At 43.7% G+C, this 21,379-nt stretch overlaps 1 protein-coding gene across 2 annotated transcripts; it reads right to left on the bottom strand.

Moving 5' to 3' along the window:
- Positions 1-239: 239 nt before the first annotated feature.
- Positions 240-12,710, bottom strand: dcxr (dicarbonyl/L-xylulose reductase). Of its 2 annotated transcripts, XM_064950402.1 has the most exons (9): positions 12,507-12,710; positions 12,224-12,292; positions 11,862-11,959; positions 8,720-8,877; positions 6,882-6,924; positions 6,665-6,764; positions 6,482-6,546; positions 4,088-4,205; positions 240-2,510 (listed from the first exon to the last, which is right to left on the bottom strand). In XM_064950402.1, exons 2-9 carry the CDS (start codon positions 12,273-12,275, stop codon positions 2,407-2,409), a joined length of 738 nt encoding a protein of 245 aa, XP_064806474.1. In that variant the 5' UTR covers positions 12,276-12,292; positions 12,507-12,710; the 3' UTR covers positions 240-2,406. The 2 variants fall into 2 exon arrangements, with proteins under 2 accessions (XP_064806474.1, XP_064806475.1); XM_064950403.1 differs by lacking the exon at positions 12,507-12,710 and having other exon boundaries at positions 12,224-12,500.
- Between the last annotated feature and the right edge of the window lie 8,669 nt (positions 12,711-21,379).

The raw sequence follows: 21,379 nt of genomic DNA, 5'->3' as shown, positions 1-21,379 counted from the left end.
GTATTGTGGTTTGTAAACACGTTTGTCTCATCATACTACAGTTGAAGTCAGAACAGACTGACCAGGTGAAAGCTACAGTTGAAGTCGGAGGTTTACATACACCTTAGCTAAATACATTTAAACTCAAGTTTTTCACAATTCCTGACATTTAATCATAGTAACAATTCCCTCTCTTAGGTCAGTTAGGATCACCACTTTATTTTAACAATGTGAAATGTCAGAAAAATAGTCGAGAAGGATTTATTTCAGCTTTTATTTCGTTCATCACACATTCCCAGTGGGTCAGAAGTTTTACATACACTCAATTAGTATTTGTTAGCATTGTCTTTAAAATTGTTTAACTTCAATCAAACGTTTCAGGTAGCCTTCCACAACCTTCACACAATAAGTTGGGTGAATTGTGGCCCATTCCTCCTGACAGAGCTGGAGTAACTGAGTCAGGTTTGTAGGCCTCCTTGCTCGCACACGCCTTTTCAGTTCTGCCCACAAATGTTCTATAGGATTGAGGTCAGGGCTTTCTGATGGCCACTTCAATACCTTGACATTGTTGTCCTTAAGCCATTTTGCCACACCTTTGGAAGTATGCTTGGGGTCATTGTCCATTTGGAAGACCCATTTGCGACCAAGCTTTAACTTCCTGACTGATGTCTTAAGATGTTGCTTTAATATATGCACATAATTTTGCTGCCTCATGATGCCATCTATTTTGTGAAGTGCACCAGTCCCTTCTGCAGCATAGCACCCACACAACATGATGCTGCCACCCTCGTGCTTCACGGTTGGGCTGGTTTTCTTCGGCTTGCAAGCCTCCCCCTTTTTCCTCCAAACATAACGATGGTCATTATGGCCAAATAGTTTCATCAGACCAGAGGACATTTCTCCAAAAAGTATCATCTTTGTCCCCATTTGCAGTTGCAAACGTTGTCTGGCTTTTTTTGGAGCAGTGGCTTCCTCCGTGCTGAGCTGGTTTCAGGTTATGTCGATATAGGACTCGTTTTACTGTGGATATAGATACTTTTGCACCCGTTTCCTCCAGCATCTTCACAAGGTCCTTCGCTGTTCTTCTGGGATTGATTTGCACTTTTTGCACCAAGGTATGTTCATCTGTAGGAGACAGAACACGTCTCCTTCCTGAGCAGTATGATGGCTGTGTGGTCCCATGGTGTTTATACTTGCGTACTGTTGTTTGTACAGATGAACGTGGTACCTTCAGGCATTTGAAAATTGCTCCCAAGGATGAGCCAGAATTTTTTTGTAAGGTCTTGGCTGATTTATTTTGATTTTCTCATGACGTCAAGGCACTGAGTTTGACGATAGGCCTTGAAATACATCCACAGGTACACTTCCAATTGACTCAAATTATGTCAATTAGCCTATCAGAAGCTTCTAAAGCCATGACATAATAAAAATAATCCCTTTTTTCTTTGCTGCCCTTCTTGACACCAGGCCATCCTACAAAATTCTTCACCTCACTGTGCGTGCAGATGCACTCACACCTGCCTGCTGCCATTCCTGAGCAAGCTCTGTCCTCGTGGTGCCCTAATCCCGCAGCTGAATCAACTTGAGGAGACGGTCCTGGCGCTTGCTGGACTTTCTTGGGCGCCCTGAAGCTTTCTTCACAACAATTGAACTGCTCTCCTTGAAGTTCTTGATGATCCGATAAATGTTTGATTTAGGTGCAATCTCACTGGCAGCAATATCCTTGCCTGTGAAGCCCTTTTTGTGCAAAGTAATGACAGCACGTGTTTCTTTGCAGGTAACCATGGTTGACAGAGATCAAACAATGATTCCAAGCACCACCCTCCTTTTTAAGCTTACAGTCTGTTATTCGAACTCAATCAGCATGACAGAGTGATCTCCAGCCTTGTCCTCATCAACACTCACACTTGTGTTAACGAGAGAATCACTGACATGATGTCAGCTGGTCCTTTTGTGGCAGGGCAGTGGAAATTATTTTTGGGGATTCCGTTCATTTGCATGGCAAAGAGGGATTTTGCAATTAATTGCAATTCATCTGATCACTCTTCATAACATTCTGGAGTATATGAAAATTGCCATCATACAAACTGGAGGCAGCAGACTTTGTGAAAATGTATATTTGTGTCATTCTCAAAAACATTTGGTCACGACTGTATATTACACTAGTCTCATCCAGCAGTTCTCTCTATAAGCTAACACACACACCCACAATCTGCAAAAAAATAAACAATTGCTTACGGTTAGAACAAACAAGGCAGCTCATAAAGACTCATTCTATTGTTCTGGGTAACACATGTAATCAGTAACATAAAACAAAATCAAGTCCGAATATAATCAGTGCTTGAAGAGGAATTAAATGGGTACTAGTGGACACCATGGAAAATGACTACGCCAGCCAATCAGAAGGCAGAATGAGAAGGTTAGAGGTTAGCAGGCCAGGAAGCCCCCGTCCACAGGCAGGGTGACACCGTTGGTCATAGAACTCTTATCGCTGAGCAGGAACAGGATAGAGTTCACCACATCCTCCACCTCTGCAGAGAGGAACACACACACACACACACACACACACACACACAATAATAATAAATAATACAAACACACCTCCACATCATCATGTGCCGCTTTCACATGATAAAGAGTGGGGTTGGGCAGTCTGTGTGTCATCAGATATTCATGGTTAACTGTGTTAATAAAAACAAGAACATATAATATACAGTATAGAGTGCATTCGGAAAGTACTCAGTCCCCTTGACTTCAGCATTTTGTTACGTTACAGCCTTATTCTAAAATGGATTCCATTGTTTTTTCCCCTCGTCAATCTACACACAATACCCCATAATGACAAAGTAAAACCAGCTTACTTATTTTTTTGGAGGGCAAAAATGTTTAAACGGAAATATTGCATTTACATAAGTATTCAGACCCTTTACTCAGTACTTCGTTGAAGCACCTTTGGCAGCAATTACAGCCTCAAGTCTTGTCACACGTGCATTTGGGGAGTTTCTCCCATTTTTCTCTGCAGATCCTCTCAAGCTTTGTCAGGTTGGATGGGGAGGATTGCTGCACAGCTATTGTCACGTCTCTCCAGAGATGTTTCATTGGGTTCAAGTCTGGGCTCTGGCTGGGCCACTCAAGGATATTAAGACTTGTTCCGAAGCCATTCCTGCATTTTCTTGGCTGGTGCTTAGGGTTGTTGTCCTGTTGAAAGGTGAACCTTCACCCCAGTCTGTGGTCCTTAACACTCTGGAGCAGGTTTTCATCAAGGAGCTCTCTAAAAACTTTGTTCCGTTCATCTTTCCCTCGATCCTGACTAGTCTCCCAGTCCCTGCCACTGAAGAGTGGCTCCCGTCTGACCACTCTACCAAGGCCTGAATGGTAGAGTGCTGCAGAGATGGGAGAATCTTCCAGAAGGACAACCATCGCACAGAGGAACTCTGGAGCTCTGTCAGAGTGACAATCAGGTTTTTGGTCGCCTCCCTGACCAAGGCTCTTCTACCCAATTGCTCAGTTTGACCGGGCGGCCAGCTCTAGGAAGAGTGTTGGTGGTTCCAAACTTCTTCCATTTAAGAATGATGGAGACCACTGTGTTCTTGGGGACCTTCAATGCTGCAGACATTTTTTGGTACCCTTCCACAGATCTTAACACAATCCTGTCTCGGAGCTCTACGGGCAATTCCTTCAACCGCATGGCTTGGTTTTTGCTCTGACATTCACTGTCAGCTGTTGGACCTTATATAGACAGGTTTGTGCCTTTCCAAATCATGTCCAATCACATTTACCACAGGTAGACTCCAATCAAGTTGTAGAAACATCTCAAGGATGATCAATGGAAACAGGATGCATCGGAGCTCAATTTCGAGTCTCATAGCAAAGGGTCGGAATACTTATGTAAATAAGGTGTTTTAGTTTTTTCGCCCTCATTTCTAAACTTGTTTTTGCTTTGTCATTATGGGGTATTGTATGTAGATTTATGAGAGAAAAAACTATGTAATCCATTTCAGAATAAGGCTGTAATGTAACAAAATGTGGAAAAAGTCAAGGGGTCTGAATACTTTCCCGAATGCACTGTATAAATAACTTATTAGTAACAAAACAACATGTATGTGACCTGCGAATCGTCCCAGAGGGATGCGTGAGGTCATGGTCTTGGCCTTGCCAGGGTCACTCCATGCCAGTCTCCCCATCTTAGTCATCACAACTGTGGGATTCACACTGTTCACACGGATCTAGCAAGAAACAAGTACACCCCAACAATCAATACTTATTAGTCAATAAGGCGGTAGCCTAGCAGTTAAGAGTGTTGGGCCAGTAACCAAAAGGTTGCGGGTTCAAATCCCCAAGCTGAAAACTCTGTCCTTGTGCCCTTGAGAAAGGCACTAAACCCTAGTCCCTGTAGATAATCAATACATCAAATCAATACAGTGCCAAGTGAAGGTCTACACACCCCTTGCAGTCTTCACATTTTTCTGCCTAAAAATTGAAACAAATATTACATTTTATATATTTTTCTACCGATGTAAACAAACTACTCCAGATTTCCTAAGATAGAACATTTTTGAATTATTTTATATGAAGAGGTCTTGATTGCGTGTCTTCACACCTCAGAGTTAATGGTAGAATCTTATTCAAAATGTTTCACAGCTGTAATGGCTGCCATCGGTGCTTCCACCAATTTCGCAAACTCTGAGGCAGTGGCGTGTCCAGAACATTTTGGTTGGGGGTGGCCAAGGTGGGGAACAGACCCAGTTTAGGGGGGACATAACACTTTGAACCTTTATTGATGCAAGGTATAAATTGTTAAATATAATTATGAAGATTCAATGCATTAAATGCTTCAACTTAGGTTTGGTACATGAAAACAAACACTAACATTGATTAAGGGTCAGGGTTTTAAATAAGGGTATTAGCAGCAGCAGCAGTAAATTTACTTGAAAGTACCATCCAGAGTGCGAATTATACCCTGATATTCGGGGGGGGGGGGGGTCTATTTTCTTCTTTTCACGCACTTGCACAATTTTTTGTTTGTGGTCTTTATAGTAAAGATGTCATTTAACTGTAAAAATGTATTACCTTTTAATGTGTCGTGAACACAACCTGTCATGATGTTTTTATCTGATTGTCAAACAAGTCACTTCAAAACGTAGGTTATCCATGCATGTTCGTCTACTCCAAAATAAGTCCAGCATCTGAGCAGTGCACTTACCATTTGAATGGAAAGGGACGTCTTTTACAAACACCATATGTCTAATAACATTCAGCTTACAAAATGGTTGTGTATTCATGGATGCAAAAGGAAGCTATACTTCCCCAAATATTTTAACAATAAAAAAAGAAACTTAAATATATATATTTCTCATTCGTGTTTCATAATTTTCTTCAATTAGCAAGAGGCTGAATCCATTTCACCAGAGAAAGCAACCGAGCAAGGCAAACAGCGCCCCTCTTTCTTAGTATCTGTAGCCCATGTATCTGATGCAGTCTGGCCAAAATGAATATGACATGTCATGATCTTTTTAGCCAGACAGGATCAAATACATGGGCTCCACATATATTTGTACATTTATATTTTAGTAATTTAGGAGACGCTATTATCCAGAGCGACTTACAGTTAGTGTATTCATCTTAAGATAGCTAGGTGGGACAACGACATACACTGAGTGTACAAAGCATTAGGAACTCCTTCTCTTGACCTAAACTGATCAGGTAAATCCAGTTGAAAGCTATGATCCCTTATTGATGTCACTTGTTAAATCCACTTCAATCAGTGCAGATGAAGGGGAGGAGACAGGTTAAAGAAGGATTTTTAAATCTTAGAACTGCAACGCTACTGGGTTTTTCCACGCTCAACAGTTTCCCGTGTGTATCAAGAATGGTCCACCATCCAAAACACATCCAGCCAACTTAACACAACTGTGGGAAACATTGAAGTCATTCATCCCTGTGGAACACTTTCAACACCTTTTTCTGAAGGCTAAAGGGGGTGCAACTCAATATTAGGAAGGTGTTCCTAATGTTTGGTACACTCAGTATATCTCAGTCCTAGTAAAAAAGTAAATCTTTCATCAATAACGTATCTATCAGCAAAGTAAGTGCTGGAAGTGGGGAAACGTCAAGCGTGAGTGTCAATTCACGAAAGGGAGATACTCTTTGAAGAGGTAGGGCTTCAGATGTTTTTGGAAGTCAACACCTATTGGAAAGCCATTCTGGTGTCTTTGGCATAAAAACATTGTCCTGCTGAAAAATAAAACTATCCCAAGGTTAGGTATTAAGAAGAATGAGGCAGGTATTCCTCTAGCTTTTTATCTGGGCTTTGCTCCTTTCATGTTTCTTTTGATCTTGACAAACTCCCCAGTCCCTGCCGGTGACAAGAATACCCATAACATGATGCCACCACAATACAACTGTTGCAGACAGAGATTTAAAAGTACTGGTCTGACATCAGAAGAACCATGTGTGTCTTGATGTGTGCTCTCTGCTATTGGGTCAGTCCTCCTGTAGTTACCTGATAGGGTCCAAGCTCCAGGGCCATAACCTTAGTCAGCATGTCCAGAGCACCTTTAGTGGCACCTGCACACACAGACAGACAGTATGCATTCAAAAGTTAATTGATATAATCAAGCTATAGCTGAGATATGTTTTGATGGGATGTATGTTCTGCTCTTTCTGGTCCCTGTCAGTGACTTACAGTAGACGGTGTGGTCTTGGAGGGCACACTGAGACGCCTGGCTGGAGATGTTCACTATGGAGCCTCCTGTTCCTCTGGCCTTCATACCCCGAGCTACAATCTACCCACACACACAGAGACAGAGAATGCACAGTGAGTATGGAGAAACTGTTAAGTTACCTATAACGTATAACTAGGTTACAGGGAGCCAATTCAATTTCTGACAGCCTTTTCTTACCTGAGAGACATGGAGGACAGCCTTCACGTTGATGTTAAAGGATCTGGGAATAGGAAAATAAATCAATCAATTAATGGGATTTATGAGATATTCCTATTAATGTCCAGATAGAAGGCTGTTGTGTAACTAGCCACACAGAGGTAACACAGTTTAAACCTTGTTTATTTAAACCATCTTATCTGGAAAGCTATTTTTAAACCATGTTTAAATAAACAGGTATAATATGTACACTACCGTTCAAACGTTTGGGGTCACATAGAAATGTCCTTGTTTTTGAAAGAAAAGCCATTTTTTTGTCCATTAAAATAGTATAACATTTATCAGAAATACAGTGTAGACATTGTTAATGTTGTAAATGACTATTGTAGCTGGAAACTGATGATTTTTAATGGAATATCTACATAGGCGTACAGAAGCCCATTATCAGCAACCATCACTCCTGTGTTCAATGGCACGGTGTGTTAGCTAATCCAAGTTTATCATTTTAAAAAGGCTAATTGATCATTAGAAAACCCTTTTGCAATTATGCTAGCACAGCTGAAAACTGTTGTTCTGTTTAAAGAAGCAATAAAACTGGCCTTCTTTAGACTAGTTGAGTATCTGAAGCATCAGCATTTGTGGGTTCGATTGCAGGCTCAAAATGGCCAGAAATAAAGACCTTTCTTCTGAAACTCGTCAGTCTAGTCTTGTTCTGAGAAATTAAGGCTATTCCATGCGAGAAATTGCCAAGACACTGAAGATCTCGTATAATGCGGTGTACTACTCCCTTCACAGAACAGCATGGGAGTGGGAGGCACAATGGAGCAAGAGGACAAGTTTTGTAATTTTTTATTTTACCTTTATTTTACTAGGCAAGTCAGTTAAGAACAAATTCTTATTTTCAATGACGGCCTAGGAACAGTGGGTTAACTGCCTGCTCAGGGGCAGAGCGACAGATTTGTACCTTGTCAGCTCAGGGATTTGAACTTGCAACCTTTCGGTTACTAGTCCAACGCTCTAACCACTAGGCTACCCTGCCGCCCCAAATGATCAATTAGCCTTTTAAAATTATAAACTTAGCAAACACAACGTGCCATTGGTTGCTGATAATGGGCCTCTGTACGCCTATGTGGATATTCCATTAAATAAAATTGCCGTTCCCAGCTACAATAGTCATTTACAACATTAACAATGTCTACACTGTATTTCTGATCAATTTGATGTTATTTTAATGGACAAAAGTGTTTTCTTTCAAAAACAAGGACATTTCTAAGTGACCTCAAACTTTTGAACGGTAGTGTAGGTCTAATACAAAGTCCTTCTACTGAGTCTTGAGTGACTTGTGTTTCACTTCTATGAATATGAATTACAATCACAACATGATTTAGAGCAGTGGTTCTCAACTGGTTTTGCCTCGGGACCCAAATTGGACCAGGTTGTCTCAGTTGCGAACCAATATTCGCATTGCGATACAAAATTGCCAAAATGCCATCTGGAAAGCTATTTTTAATGCTATATTGACAGTAATGTAGCAATTTATATGACAAGGGATCAACATTCCGACCATTTCCATTGACAATAATCAATTTTGCTCGATGAAAAATGTTAGTAAGCTCACTGGTTTGAGACCACAAAAATCAACCAAATACACTAAATAGGCTGCTAAAAGCTCTGCTGAAAATACTAATTGAATTTACAAAAATTCTGACATTAAATTGTTTATAAACAAAATGTAGATTCATTATCATTTCCACACACTTTCTACCTGGCTTTAGTAGTTGTTTTTTGAAACCTCTTCTCCCCCCTTCCCCCCAGTTGAGAATTTCTGATTTAAAGGACAGCGATGAGAGCATCTTTACATGTCAAACTGGTCGGGGGTGACCTCTAGGAAAGGCTGCAGCGTGGCATAGGCTGCGTTATTCACCAGCAGATCCACATTACCGCCGGCCTCCCGTAGCGCCTCCTCTGTGGCCCCCCAGTCACCGAGGTTCACACACACCGGCTTGATGGACGGACACTGCAGGGAACAACCAGCACCAGAACCAATCACACAGAGAGAAAAGACAGCAGAGAGAATCACCCCAACGAATCACCAAAGAATCTCCCATCATCTCTCGTCACGGAGCCGAAACAATGGGACATGGAGGTGAAAAGAGCAGCAGGAAAAACTAGCTAGCCTCTAATGATATGCGTATAGGGCTAGTGGAGAGCAGAGGTCCTATAAGGGGACAATAGAGCATGCAATGGGGGGGGGGGGGGGGTCCGGACCCTGAGCAGTGGAGGGGGGGCTGGGCGGGGTTGTAGGGATACGAGGGTCATAACGCAGTGGAGGCTGCTCAGAGGAGGATGGGGAGGACCATCCTACTCAGTGAATTTCTGAAAAATAGTGAGAAAAAAAATTGGATAAAACTATACTAAATATATTCACGTCACCAAATAACTAATTAAAAGACACTGTTTTGCAATGAAGTTCTACAGGTCTACAGTAGCCTCAACAGCACCATGGTGTAGCAGGATGACAGCTATTTTCCGTCCTCCTCTGCGTAAATTGACTTAAATACAAAACCTAGGAGGCTCATGGTTTTCACCTTCTATAGACTTACTGTCATGGTCAAAAGTTGAGAATGACACAAATATTAATTTTCACAAAGTCTGCTGCCTCCAGTTTGTATGATAGCAATTTTTGCATATACTCCAGAATGTTATGAAGAGTAATCAGATGAATTGCAATTAATTGCAAAATCCCTTTTTGCCATGCAAATGAACTGAATCCCCAAAAAACATTTCCACTGCATTTCAGCCCTGCCACAAAAGTACCAGCTGACATCATGTCAGTGATTCTCTCGTTAACACAAGTGTGAGTGTTGACAAGGACAAGGCTGGAGACCACTCTGTCATGCTGATTGAGTTTGAATAACAGACTGGAAGCTTCAAAAAAAAGGCTGGTGCTTGGATTCATTGTTTTTCCTTTGTCAACCATGGTTACCTGCAAGGAAACACGTGCCGTCATCATTGCTTTGCACAAAAAGGGCTTCACAGGCAAGGATATTGCTGCCAGTGAGATTGCACCGAAATCAAACATTTATCGGATCATCAAGAACTTCAAGGAGAGCGGTTCAATTGTTGTGAAGAAGGCTTCAGGGCACCCAAGAAAGTCCAGCAAGTGCCAGGACCGTCTCCTAAAGTTGATTCAGCTGCAGGATCGTGGCACCACCAGTACAGAGCTTGCTCAGGAATGGCAGCAGGCAGGTGTGAGTGCATCTGCACGCACAGTGAGGCAAAGACTTTTGGAGGAGGGCCTGGTATCAAGAAGGGCAGCAAAGAAGCCACTTCTCTCCAGGAAAAACATCAGGGACCGGCTGATATTCTGCAAAAGATACAGGGATTGGACTGCTGAGGACTGGGGTAAAGTAATTTTCTCTGATGAATCCCCTTTCCGATGGTTTGGGGCATCCGGATAAAAGCTTGTCCGGAGAAGACAAGGTCAGTGCTACCATCAGTCCTGTGTCATGCCAACAGTAAAGCATCCTTAGACCATTCATGTGTGGTGTTGCTTCTCAGCCAAGGGAGTGGGCTCACTCACAATTTTGCCTAGGAACTCAGCCATGAATAAAGAATGGTACCAACACATCCTCCAAGAGCAACTTCTCCCAACCATCCAGGAACAGTTTGGTAATGAACAATGCCTTCTCCAGCATGATGGAGCAACTTGCCATAAGGCAAAAGTGATAACTAAGTGGCCCGGGGAACAAAACATTGATATTTTGGGTCCATGGCCAGGATACTCCCCAGACCTTAATGCCATTGAGAACTTGTGGTCAATCCTCAAGAGGCGGGTGGACAAACAAAACCCCACAAATTCTGACAAACTCCAAGCATTGATTATGCAAGAATGGGCTGTCATCAGTCAGGATGTGGCTCAGAAGTTAATTGACAGCATGCCAGGGCGGATTGCAGTAGTCTTGAAAAAGAAGGGTCAACACTGCAAATATTGATTCTTTGCATCAACTTTATGTAATTGTCAATAAAAGCCTTTGACACTTATGAAATGTTTGTAATTATACTTCAGTATTCCATAGTAACATCTGACAAAAATATCTAAAGACACTGAAGCAGCAAACTTTGTGGAAATTAATATTTGTGTCATTCTCAAAACTTTTGGCCACGACTGTACACATGATTATGACGACTTCCGGAGGACATCCTCCAACCTATCAGAGCTCTTGCAGCATGAACTGACATGTTGTCCATCCAATCAAAAGGATTAGAGGATGAATCTAAGTACAGAAAGCATACGCTACAGTTAGCTAGCACTGCAGTGCATAAAATGTGGTGACTAGTTGATTCAAAGAGAGAGAAAGACAATAGTTTAACAAATTCATTTCTTCAAAAATTAAGGAGAAGCTGTAGAGAGAGAGAGAGAGAGAGCTAGCTATATTTTGTTAGATTTCTTTTCAATATAACTTACTTAGCTCACTAATGCAGCTAGCTAATTTAGCCTACTCAAACAGAGAGGAATGCTATTTATGTTAGTTAACTGGCTCTTATTATTATTTTTGTTATTTCTTTTAACTGAAAAGGTTATCCAACACTAAGCTATGGCTATCCAACACTGGAACTCTTCCAAGTCAAGGTCTGCTAGATGCAGGCAAGTGTGTGCAAGGCGTTCCTGGGCATGTTACTCACTGTCTGTTACCTTGGTTGCTCCAATTGGTCTTTTGACATGTGCACCTACATTATAAACTATAATTCGTAGGCTCGATTATCGAAACGTCATGATGGGTATAGGGAACATTGATTATCACATATTAGACTAAACCTATCAATGTTACATTGAGCTGGGTGAATTAAATATGAATGACAGTCATCCAATATGCTGTAATAAAAATAAGGCCATGCTCATAAATGTTTTTTTAAAGACGTCTTCTCCAATCTTAAACGGTACCGACACCCCACTGTTGTATGGGCATTGGGTGTGTATATGGGTGTTGCGGGGGTTACCTCCAGCAGAAGGCTGTCCAGGTCAGCCCGCGTACGTGTGACTGCCACGACCTCTGCCCCGCAGCGCGCCAGAGCAAGCGCCGTGGCCCGGCCGATGCCTGTGTGAAAATATCCATAAACACAATGACCATTATTCACTGGAGATCTCAGTGTGACGGCTAACCTGACACATACATTTCGACCGTGTTTGGGTTATTCGGTCACCCACAATCATGACAGTGGTTCTTTCAGGACACATTGGAAGTTGCTTAGTTTGAGCTCAAAACTACTTGTTGATTTACTTGTTGTAAGTGTATTTGGTTGTGTTTTCGCAGCAAACCAGACGTCGACACTATCTTTAAATATGGTGGTAGTTTTCTTACCTTTTCCTGCACCCGTGACTATGGCCCGCTTGCCTGTGAAAGAGATTTCCATGGCTCTTCAGACCTTCGCTGCGAAGTTATGGGACAAGTAAATGTTGCACAATATGGAGAGCAAAGGGTGAGAGATACAATGCAACAAAATAGATCATCCGCATGCGATAAGGGCGAAATCGATACTACATGCCCTCCTCACTTTCAAATATTGAAAAATGTCGCGTTAAAATAAATATTCGTTATATGAACAGTGCAAGACATATTGAGCTCTATAAAGTAATTTACTTACCCAGTTGTCACTAATTACGACAGCCGCAAAGTCATAAACCCCGCCTATTTCTACAATGTATTTTCTTAAAACGTGATTTTAAACATAACCTTAACCCTAACCACACTGCTAAATGTATGTCTAACCTTAAATTAAAACCATAAAGCAAATGTTTATTCTCATGAATTTTAGCGGAAACGGATGTGGTGTATGAAGAGTGCACCTCGAAATTGCGCAAAAAGTTAATGGATAAAAACGTTACTGTTCCTAGATGACCACTAGAAGCAACGGGTACATAGGCAACTTAATATTCAGTCTTGCATCAGAACAGAGTATTCAACAACCAACATCAAATTCACTGTAGATTGATATTTACAATCCATTTCAATATAGGTATGTTTTCATGTGTATTTAGAGAGATACTTTCATTTTATAAAATATAATCTCAGTAAACCATACTGTACAGGCCAAAGTCAATAAAACTTCAGATTTGAGTCAAAAGGCAAAAGGCCTTTTTACTCTATCAAATGACCTAGTTAGCCAAACTACATGATAGTGATGCATGCACCATATACAGTGGGTGAAAAGTATGTGCCCCCTTTCTGATTTTCTCTATTTTTGCATATTTTTGACACTGAATGTTATGAGATTGTCAACCAAAACCTAATATTAGGTAAAGGTTTACAAATAACAAACTAAATGTATACTTAGTTTATTTATTTAATTAACACATTTATGCAACACCCAATTCCCCTGTGTGAAAAAGTAATTCCCCCCTACACTAAATAACTGGTCGTGCCACCTTTAGCTGCAATGACTGCAATCCAATGCTTCCTGAAGTTGTTGATCAGTCTCTCACATCGCTGTGGAGGAATTTTGGTCCACTCTTGCATGCAGAGCTGCTTTAACTCATAATTCATGGTTCATGGTTCTTTCTATTAGGGCAAGTCGTACAGGCCCCTGAGGCAGCAGAGCATCCCCAAACCATCACACTACCACCACCATGCTTCACCGTTGGTATGAGGTTCTTACTGTGGAATGTAGTGTTTGGTTCTCGCCAGACATAATGGGACCCATCTCGTCCAAAAAGTTGACTCCAGTTTGCCAAAAAAACACCTGGATGATCATCAAGACTATTAGAAGAATGTTCCATGGACAGATGAGTCAAAAGTAAAACGTTTTGGACGACATGGGCCCCATTATGCCTGGCGAAAACCAAACACTGCATTCCACAGTAAGAACCTCGCCTGTGAGCTGAAGAGGACTCACAGCTGGGTCATGCAGCAAGACAATGATCCAAAACACAATCTACATGAAAATGGTTAAAAGCAACACATTTTATGTTTTGGAATGGCCTAGTCAAAGTACAGACCTAATCCCAATTGCGATGTTGTGGCAGGACTTGAAATGAGCAGTTCATGCTTGAAAACCCACAAATGTCGCTGAGTTAAAGCAGTTCTGCCAACATTCCTCCACAGCGATGTGCTAAACTAATCAACAACTACAGGAAGCATTTGGTTGCAGTCACTGCAGCTAAAGGTGACACAACCAGTTAGCACGTAAAGGGGCAATTACTTTCCACACAGGGGAATTGGGTGTTGCATAACTTTGTTAGTTAAATAAATAAAATAAGTACATTTGGTTTGTTATTTGTAAACTCGGGTTTCCTTTATCTAAAATTTGTTTTGGGTTGAAGATCTGATAACATTCAGTATAAAAAATTTGCAAAAATAGAGAAAATCAGACAGGGGCAAATACTTTTTCACAGCACTATGTCATTTACAATTTTCAGTCTCTTTAAGACAGGCAGTGGAATCATGCACTAGCAGCAATTCAATGACTGTTGTTGTTCTGGTTCTGTGACATACCCCCTCCCATCTCTCAGAGTAGGAGTGCTGATCTAAGATCAGGTACCCACCAGTCTGTATAGCACTCCTACTCGGACATGGTTTATTAAATACGGCGATAAGAATTTGTCTCACTGAGTTAACACATTCTCCAATTGAGTTTCAGTCAGAGAGAGAAATTACCCCAGTGCATAAAGCAATTATCCCAGAGTTATCTTCCCTCTCTGCTGGAAATGGGGTTGGATTGATGGCAGCCCACGATAGGATAAAGGGAAGAGTGAGGTAATCAGGCATAAATCTAATGCGAGCTGGGTTATTATGTTCCAATGAAACAAACATTTCATAGGCCTCCATGCATTAGCTCAGCGTTTCCCAACTCCAGTCCTCGAGTACCCCAAACACCACACATTTTTTGTTGTAGCCCTCGAAAAACATTTTAATGTGTACTGTTGTGGCTGGGAATCACGGCATTAGCTCACTGACAAACTTCATGGGCCAAGCACGTTGTTCCAAAGAGTGGGAGAATCAAGCTGATTCTGTTAACTCAAACATTTCAAACCTATCTGCCCCTTATTTACTGTAATAAGAATAGTAAATGTGCCAACATGAAATTCCACTTTATTGGTTGAGTTATTGCAGGTGCAGGGAAATGCTGATGTTCCTAGCTCCAACAGTACAGTAATACCGAACAATACAAAACGATAAACACAAATCCAAAAAAAGAAATATCAGAACAAGCAATGTCAGAGTCTGGAATATAAATATACAGTATGTGTATATGATGGTGTGTGTAGACAGTATATGCATAAAAAGGTTTGTACAGCAGTAGTTATAGGATGAGCCTTGACTAGAATACAATTAAGCAATAAGGCCCGAGGTGGTGTGGTATATGGCTAATATACCACGGCTAAGGGCTGTTCTTATGCACGACGCAACGAGGAGTGCCTGGATACAGTCTTTTAGACATTTTTGCTAATTTATAAAAATCAACTTTATGTAAGAATTCAGACTCTTTACTCAGTACTTTGTTGGAGCACCTTTGGCAGCTATTACAGCCTTGAGTCTTCTTGGATATGATGCTACAAGCTTGACACATCTGTATTTGGGGAGTTTCTCTGGGGATCTTCTCTGCAGATCCTCTCTGCAGATCCTCTCAAACTCTGTCAGGTTGCATGGGGAGCGTCGCTGCACAGCTATTTTTGATCAGATTCAAGTCCAAGCTCTGGCTGGACCACTCAAGGACATTCAGAGACTTGTCCCGAAGTCACTCCTGCGTTGTCTTGACTGTGTGCTTAGGGTTGTTGTTCTGTTGGAAGGTGAACCTTCGCCCCCCAGTCAGATGTCCTGAGCGCTCTGGTGCCTTATTTCCTCCAGACGTGATCCTTGGTGAAGTTATCAACACATTGATTGTAGTTCTCGCTTAGGAAAAACACTAGACCCCCGATACTCGCCTTTTCGAGATGCATACAAGGCCCTCCCTTCTGCAAACCAATTCACAAATACATTTTTCTCCTCCTTTCCTATAGGCAGAAACTCAAACAGGAAGTACCTGTGCTAAGGTCTATTCAATGCTGGTCTGACCAATTGGAATCCATGCTTCAAGATTGTTTTGATCACCTGGATTGGGATATGTTCCGGGTAGCTTCTGAAAATAACATTGACGTTTACACATACATGGTGACTGAGTTCATCAGGAAGGGTATAGGGGATGTTGTTCCCACAGTGACTATTAAAACCTACTCAAACCAGAAACCGTGGATAGATGGCAGCATTCTCGCAAAACTGAAAACGCGATATGGTTGAATACCAACAGTGTAGTTATTCCCTCCGTAAGGCAATCGAGGCCCCACTTTTCATTACATTTTCATTACATTTCATTATAGTACAACGGTTTGATTTGTCTAATCTTAGCAATTTCTTCTTAGCTAGCTACATAGCCGTCTTTGTATCAAAGATAATTGCGTAATTATCGTATTTCGTCGTCCTAACGTAGTCTACACTGCTATCTGCCCAGCAGCTAGCTAACGCCCACCGTCTACTAGCACTGTAGAAACTATTACACTCAACTGAACGACTCAATTAGTGTAGTGTTAGCTAGCTACATAGCTGTCTTTGCTGTCTTCGTATCCAAGATAATTGTGTAGTTTAGAGTGTGTAGACTTAGAGTGATTATCTTAATTTACCGAGGTTAGCTAGCCAGCTATTTGTCGTCCTTAACGTAGGAGATACTGCTAGCTAGCTAGCCAACAGCTAGCCAACGTCTACTGAATAGAACTTTAACAACCCGGTCAACATTCCGCTTCGCTCCACAGGTAGTATCACATTTTCATTTCACTTCATTACAGTACAACGGTTTGATTTGTTTGATCGTAGCTAGCTAGCTACATAGCCGTCTTTGTATCTAAGACAATTGTGTAGTCTAGAGCGATTTTCTAGGTTAGCTAGCCAGCTATTGTCGTTCTTTTAACGTAACGTAACGTAATCAACACTGCTAGCTAGCCAGCTAGCCCCCGAATAGCAGCACTGTAGAAACTATTACACTCGACGGAACGACTTGATTGGTGTAGTGTCAACAACGCAGCCACTGCCAGCTAGCCTACAAAGTCAACAACGCAGCCACTGCCAGCTAGCCTACTCCAGCAGTACTGTATCATTTCAATCATTTTAGTCTATAAGATTCTTGCTACGTAAGCTTAACTTTCTGAACATTCGAGACATGTAGTCCACTTGTCATTCCAATCTCCTTTGCATTAGCGTAGCCTCTTCTGTAGCCTGTCAACTATGTGTCTATCTATCCCTGTTCTCTCCTCTCTGCACAGACCATACAAACGCTCCACACTGCGTGGCCGCGGCCACCCTAATCTGGTGGTCCCAGCGCGCACGACCCACGTGGAGTTCCAGGTCTCCGGTAGCCTCTGGAACTGCCGATCTGCGGCCAACAAGGCAGACTTCATCTCAGCCTATGCCTCCCTCCAGTCCCTCGACTTCTTGGCACTGACGGAAACATGGATCACCACAGATAACACTGCTACTCCTACTGCTCTCTCTTCGTCCGCCCACGTGTTCTCGCACACCCCGAGAGCTTCTGGTCAGCGGGGTGGTGGCACCGGGATCCTCATCTCTCCCAAGTGGTCATTCTCTCTTTCTCCCCTTACCCATCTGTCTATCGCCTCCTTTGAATTCCATGCTGTCACAGTTACCAGCCCTTTCAAGCTTAACATCCTTATCATTTATCGCCCTCCAGGTTCCCTCGGAGAGTTCATCAATGAGCTTGATGCCTTGATAAGCTCCTTTCCTGAGGACGGCTCACCTCTCACTGTCCTGGGCGACTTTAACCTCCCCTCGTCTACCTTTGACTCATTCCTCTCTGCCTCCTTCTTTCCACTCCTCTCCTCTTTTGACCTCACCCTCTCACCTTCCCCCCTACTCACAAGGCAGGCAATACGCTCGACCTCATCTTTACTAGATGCTGTTCTTCCACTAACCTCATTGCAACTCCCCTCCAAGTCTCCGACCACTACCTTGTATCCTTTTCCCTCTCGCTCTCATCCAACACTTCCCACACTGCCCCTACTCGGATGGTATCGCGCCGTCCCAACCTTCGCTCTCTCTCCCCCGCTACTCTCTCCTCTTCCATCCTATCATCTCTTCCCTCTGCTCATACCTTCTCCAACCTATCTCCTGATTCTGCCTCCTCAACCCTCCTCTCTTCCCTTTCTGCATCCTTTGACTCTCTATGTCCCCTATCCTCCAGGCCGGCTCGGTCCTCCCCTCCCGCTCCGTGGCTCGACGACTCATTGCGAGCTCACAGAACAGTGCTCCGGGCAGCCGAGCGGAAATGCCTCCTCTGTCTCTGCTGCTAAAGCCACTTTCTACCACTCTAAATTCCAAGCATCTGCCTCTAACCCTAGGAAGCTCTTTGCCACCTTCTCCTCCCTCCTGAATCCTCCTCCCCCTCCCCCCCCCTCCTCCCTCTCTGCAGATGACTTCGTCAACCATTTTGAAAAGAAGGTCGACGACATCCGATCCTCGTTTGCTAAGTCAAACGACACCGCTGGTTCTGCTCACACTGCCCTACCCTGTGCTCTGACCTCTTTCTCCCCTCTCTCTCCAGATGAAATCTCGCTTCTTGTGACGGCCGGCCGCCCAACAACCTGCCCGCTTGACCCTATCCCCTCCTCTCTTCTCCAGACCATTTCCGGAGACCTTCTCCCTTACCTCACCTCGTTCATCAACTCATCCCTGACTGCTGGCTACGTCCCTTCCGTCTTCAAGAGAGCGAGAGTTGCACCCCTTCTGAAAAAACCTACACTCGATCCCTCCGATGTCAACAACTACAGACCAGTATCCCTTCTTTCTTTTCTCTCCAAAACTCTTGAACGTGCCGTCCTTGGCCAGCTCTCCCGCTATCTCTCTCAGAATGACCTTCTTGATCCAAATCAGTCAGGTTTCAAGACTAGTCATTCAACTGAGACTGCTCTTCTCTGTATCACGGAGGCGCTCCGCACTGCTAAAGCTAACTCTCTCTCCTCTGCTCTCATCCTTGTAGACCTATCGGCTGCCTTCGATACTGTGAACCATCAGATCCTCCTCTCCACCCTCTCCGAGTTGGGCATCTCCGGCGCGGCCCACGCTTGGATTGCGTCCTACCTGACAGGTCGCTCCTACCAGGTGGCGTGGCGAGAATCTGTCTCCTCGCCACGCGCTCTCACCACTGGGGTCCCCCAGGGCTCTGTTCTAGGCCCTCTCCTATTCTCGCTATACACCAAGTCACTTGGCTCTGTCATCACCTCACATGGTCTCTCCTATCATTGCTATGCAGACGACACACAATTAATCTTCTCCTTTCCCCCTTCTGATGACCAGGTGGCGAATCGCATCTCTGCATGTCTGGCAGACATATCAGTGTGGATGACGGATCACCACCTCAAGCTGAACCTCGAAAAGACGGAGCTGCTCCTCCTCCCGGGGAAGGACTGCCCGTTCCATGATCTCGCCATCACGGTTGACAACTCCATTGTGTCCTCCTCCCAGAGCGCTAAGAACCTTGGCGTGATCCTGGACAACACCCTGTCGTTCTCAACTAACATCAAGGCGGTGGCCCGTTCCTGTAGGTTCATGCTCTACAACATCCGCAGAGTACGACCCTGCCTCACACAGGAAGCGGCGCAGGTCCTAATCCAGGCACTTGTCATCTCCCGTCTGGATTACTGCAACTCGCTGTTGGCTGGGCTCCCTGCCTGTGCCATTAAACCCCTACAACTCATCCAGAAAGCCGCAGCCCGTCTGGTGTTCAACCTTCCCAAGTTCTCTAACGTCACCCCGCTCCTCCGCTCTCTCCACTGGCTTCCAGTTGAAGCTCGCATCCGCTACAAGACCATGGTGCTTGCCTACGGAGCTGTGAGGGGAACGGCACCCCAGTACCTCCAGGCTCTGATCAGGCCCTACACCCAAACAAGGGCACTGCGTTCATCCACCTCTGGCCTGCTCGCCTCCCTACCACTGAGGAAGTACAGTTCCCGCTCAGCCCAGTCAAAACTGTTTGCTGCTCTGGCCCCCCAATGGTGGAACAAACTCCCTCACGACGCCAGGACAGCGGAGTCAATCACCACCTTCCGGAGACACCTGAAACCCCACCTCTTCAAGGAATACCTAGGATAGGATAAAGTAATCCTTCTCACCCCCCTTAAATGATTTAGATGCACTATTGTAAAGTGGCTGTTCCACTGGATGTCAGAAGGTGAATTCACCAATTTGTAAGTCGCTCTGGATAAGAGCGTCTGCTAAATGACTTAAATGTAAATGTAAATGTAAAGGGTGCGTGCTCAGGCCCCTCCTGTACTCTGTTCACCCATAACTGCGTGGCAATGCATACCTCCAACTCAATCAAGTGTGCCGACGACACACCAGTTGTAGGCCTGATTAGCAACAATGACGAGATACCTCCTCCCTGTAGGCTGAGGTCCCTGGCGGAATGGTCCCTCAACGTCAACAAAATGAAGGAGCTGATCATGGACTTCAGGAAACATATACGGGACCGCAGTGGAGAAGGTGGAAAACTTCAAGTTCCTCGACATACACATCACTGAAAATCTGAAATTGTCCACCCACACAGACAATGTGGCGAAGAAGGCGCGACAGCGCCTCTTCAACCTCAGGAAGCTGAAGAAGGTATTTAGCTTGTCCAGGAGCAAGGCGTCGGTGTCCGCGATGTGGGTGGCTTTCCCTTTATAATGTGCGATTGTCTGGAGTCCCTGTCACATACATCTGACCTGTTGAAATTGCGACTCCACTTTGTCCCTGTACTGTCGTTTTGCCTGATTGATTGCCTTACGGAGAGCATTGCTAATCTGTTTGTACACGTCAGAGGCAGCTGGTTTGGTATTTGGTTTGGATGAGTTCTATTTGTCACAGTGGGAACGACATCCTCTGTGCACTTCTGATGAACAGTCACGAGTCAGTGTATACGTCAATACCATTCTCAGATTCCGATTTGTCAGACCAACGTTGAACCGTCCTTACCACAGTTACTTCCTGTTTCAGTTTCTGCCTATAGGAGGGAAGAAGCGTCATTCGCAGGAGAAAGAGATGGAGATATCGAGGATGAAGGTCGGTGTGCCTTGTAAGTATCCGGCGGGGAGTGGGTAATTTGTCTTTACCATCGGTCCTATTAGCCAATGTACAACTATTACATAATAAAATAAACAAACTACAAGCACGTATATCCTACCAACGGGACATTCAAAAATAATATCTTATGTTTCACCGAGTCGTGGCTAAACGACGACATGAATAACAAACAGCTGGCAGGTTATACACTGATTCGGCAGGATAGAACAGTAGCCTCTGGTAAGACAAGGGGTGGTGGTCCGTGTATATTTGTAAACAACAGCTGGTGCACGATATCTAAGGAAGTCTCGAGGTTTTGCTCACCTGAGGTAGAGTATCTAATGATAAGCTGTAGACCACACTATTTACCAAGAGTGCTTTCATCTATATAATTCGTAGCAGTCTATTTACCACCACAAACCGATGCTGGCACTATGT

Source organism: Oncorhynchus masou, chromosome 31 (genome assembly GCF_036934945.1).
Source record: "Oncorhynchus masou masou isolate Uvic2021 chromosome 31, UVic_Omas_1.1, whole genome shotgun sequence".
In the NCBI taxonomy this organism is placed as follows: Eukaryota; Metazoa; Chordata; class Actinopteri; order Salmoniformes; family Salmonidae; genus Oncorhynchus; species Oncorhynchus masou.
Note: the sequence above shows the minus strand (reverse complement) of the source record. Positions and strands in the feature narration are given on the sequence as shown.

What these genes read in the sequence shown, in the direction of transcription:
- dcxr (XM_064950402.1), bottom strand. Translation starts at nt 12,275, where the DNA reads ATGGAAATCTCTTTCACAGGCAAGCGGGCCATAGTCACGGGTGCAGGA. An exon ending in TGGACAGCCTTCTGCTGGAG is followed by an intron (nt 8,878 to 11,861) that starts GTAACCCCCGCA and finishes TGTTCCCTGCAG; the next exon opens with TGTCCGTCCATCAAGCCGGT. An exon ending in CTGTCCTCCATGTCTCTCAG is followed by an intron (nt 6,765 to 6,881) that starts GTAAGAAAAGGC and finishes GTGTGTGGGTAG; the next exon opens with ATTGTAGCTCGGGGTATGAA.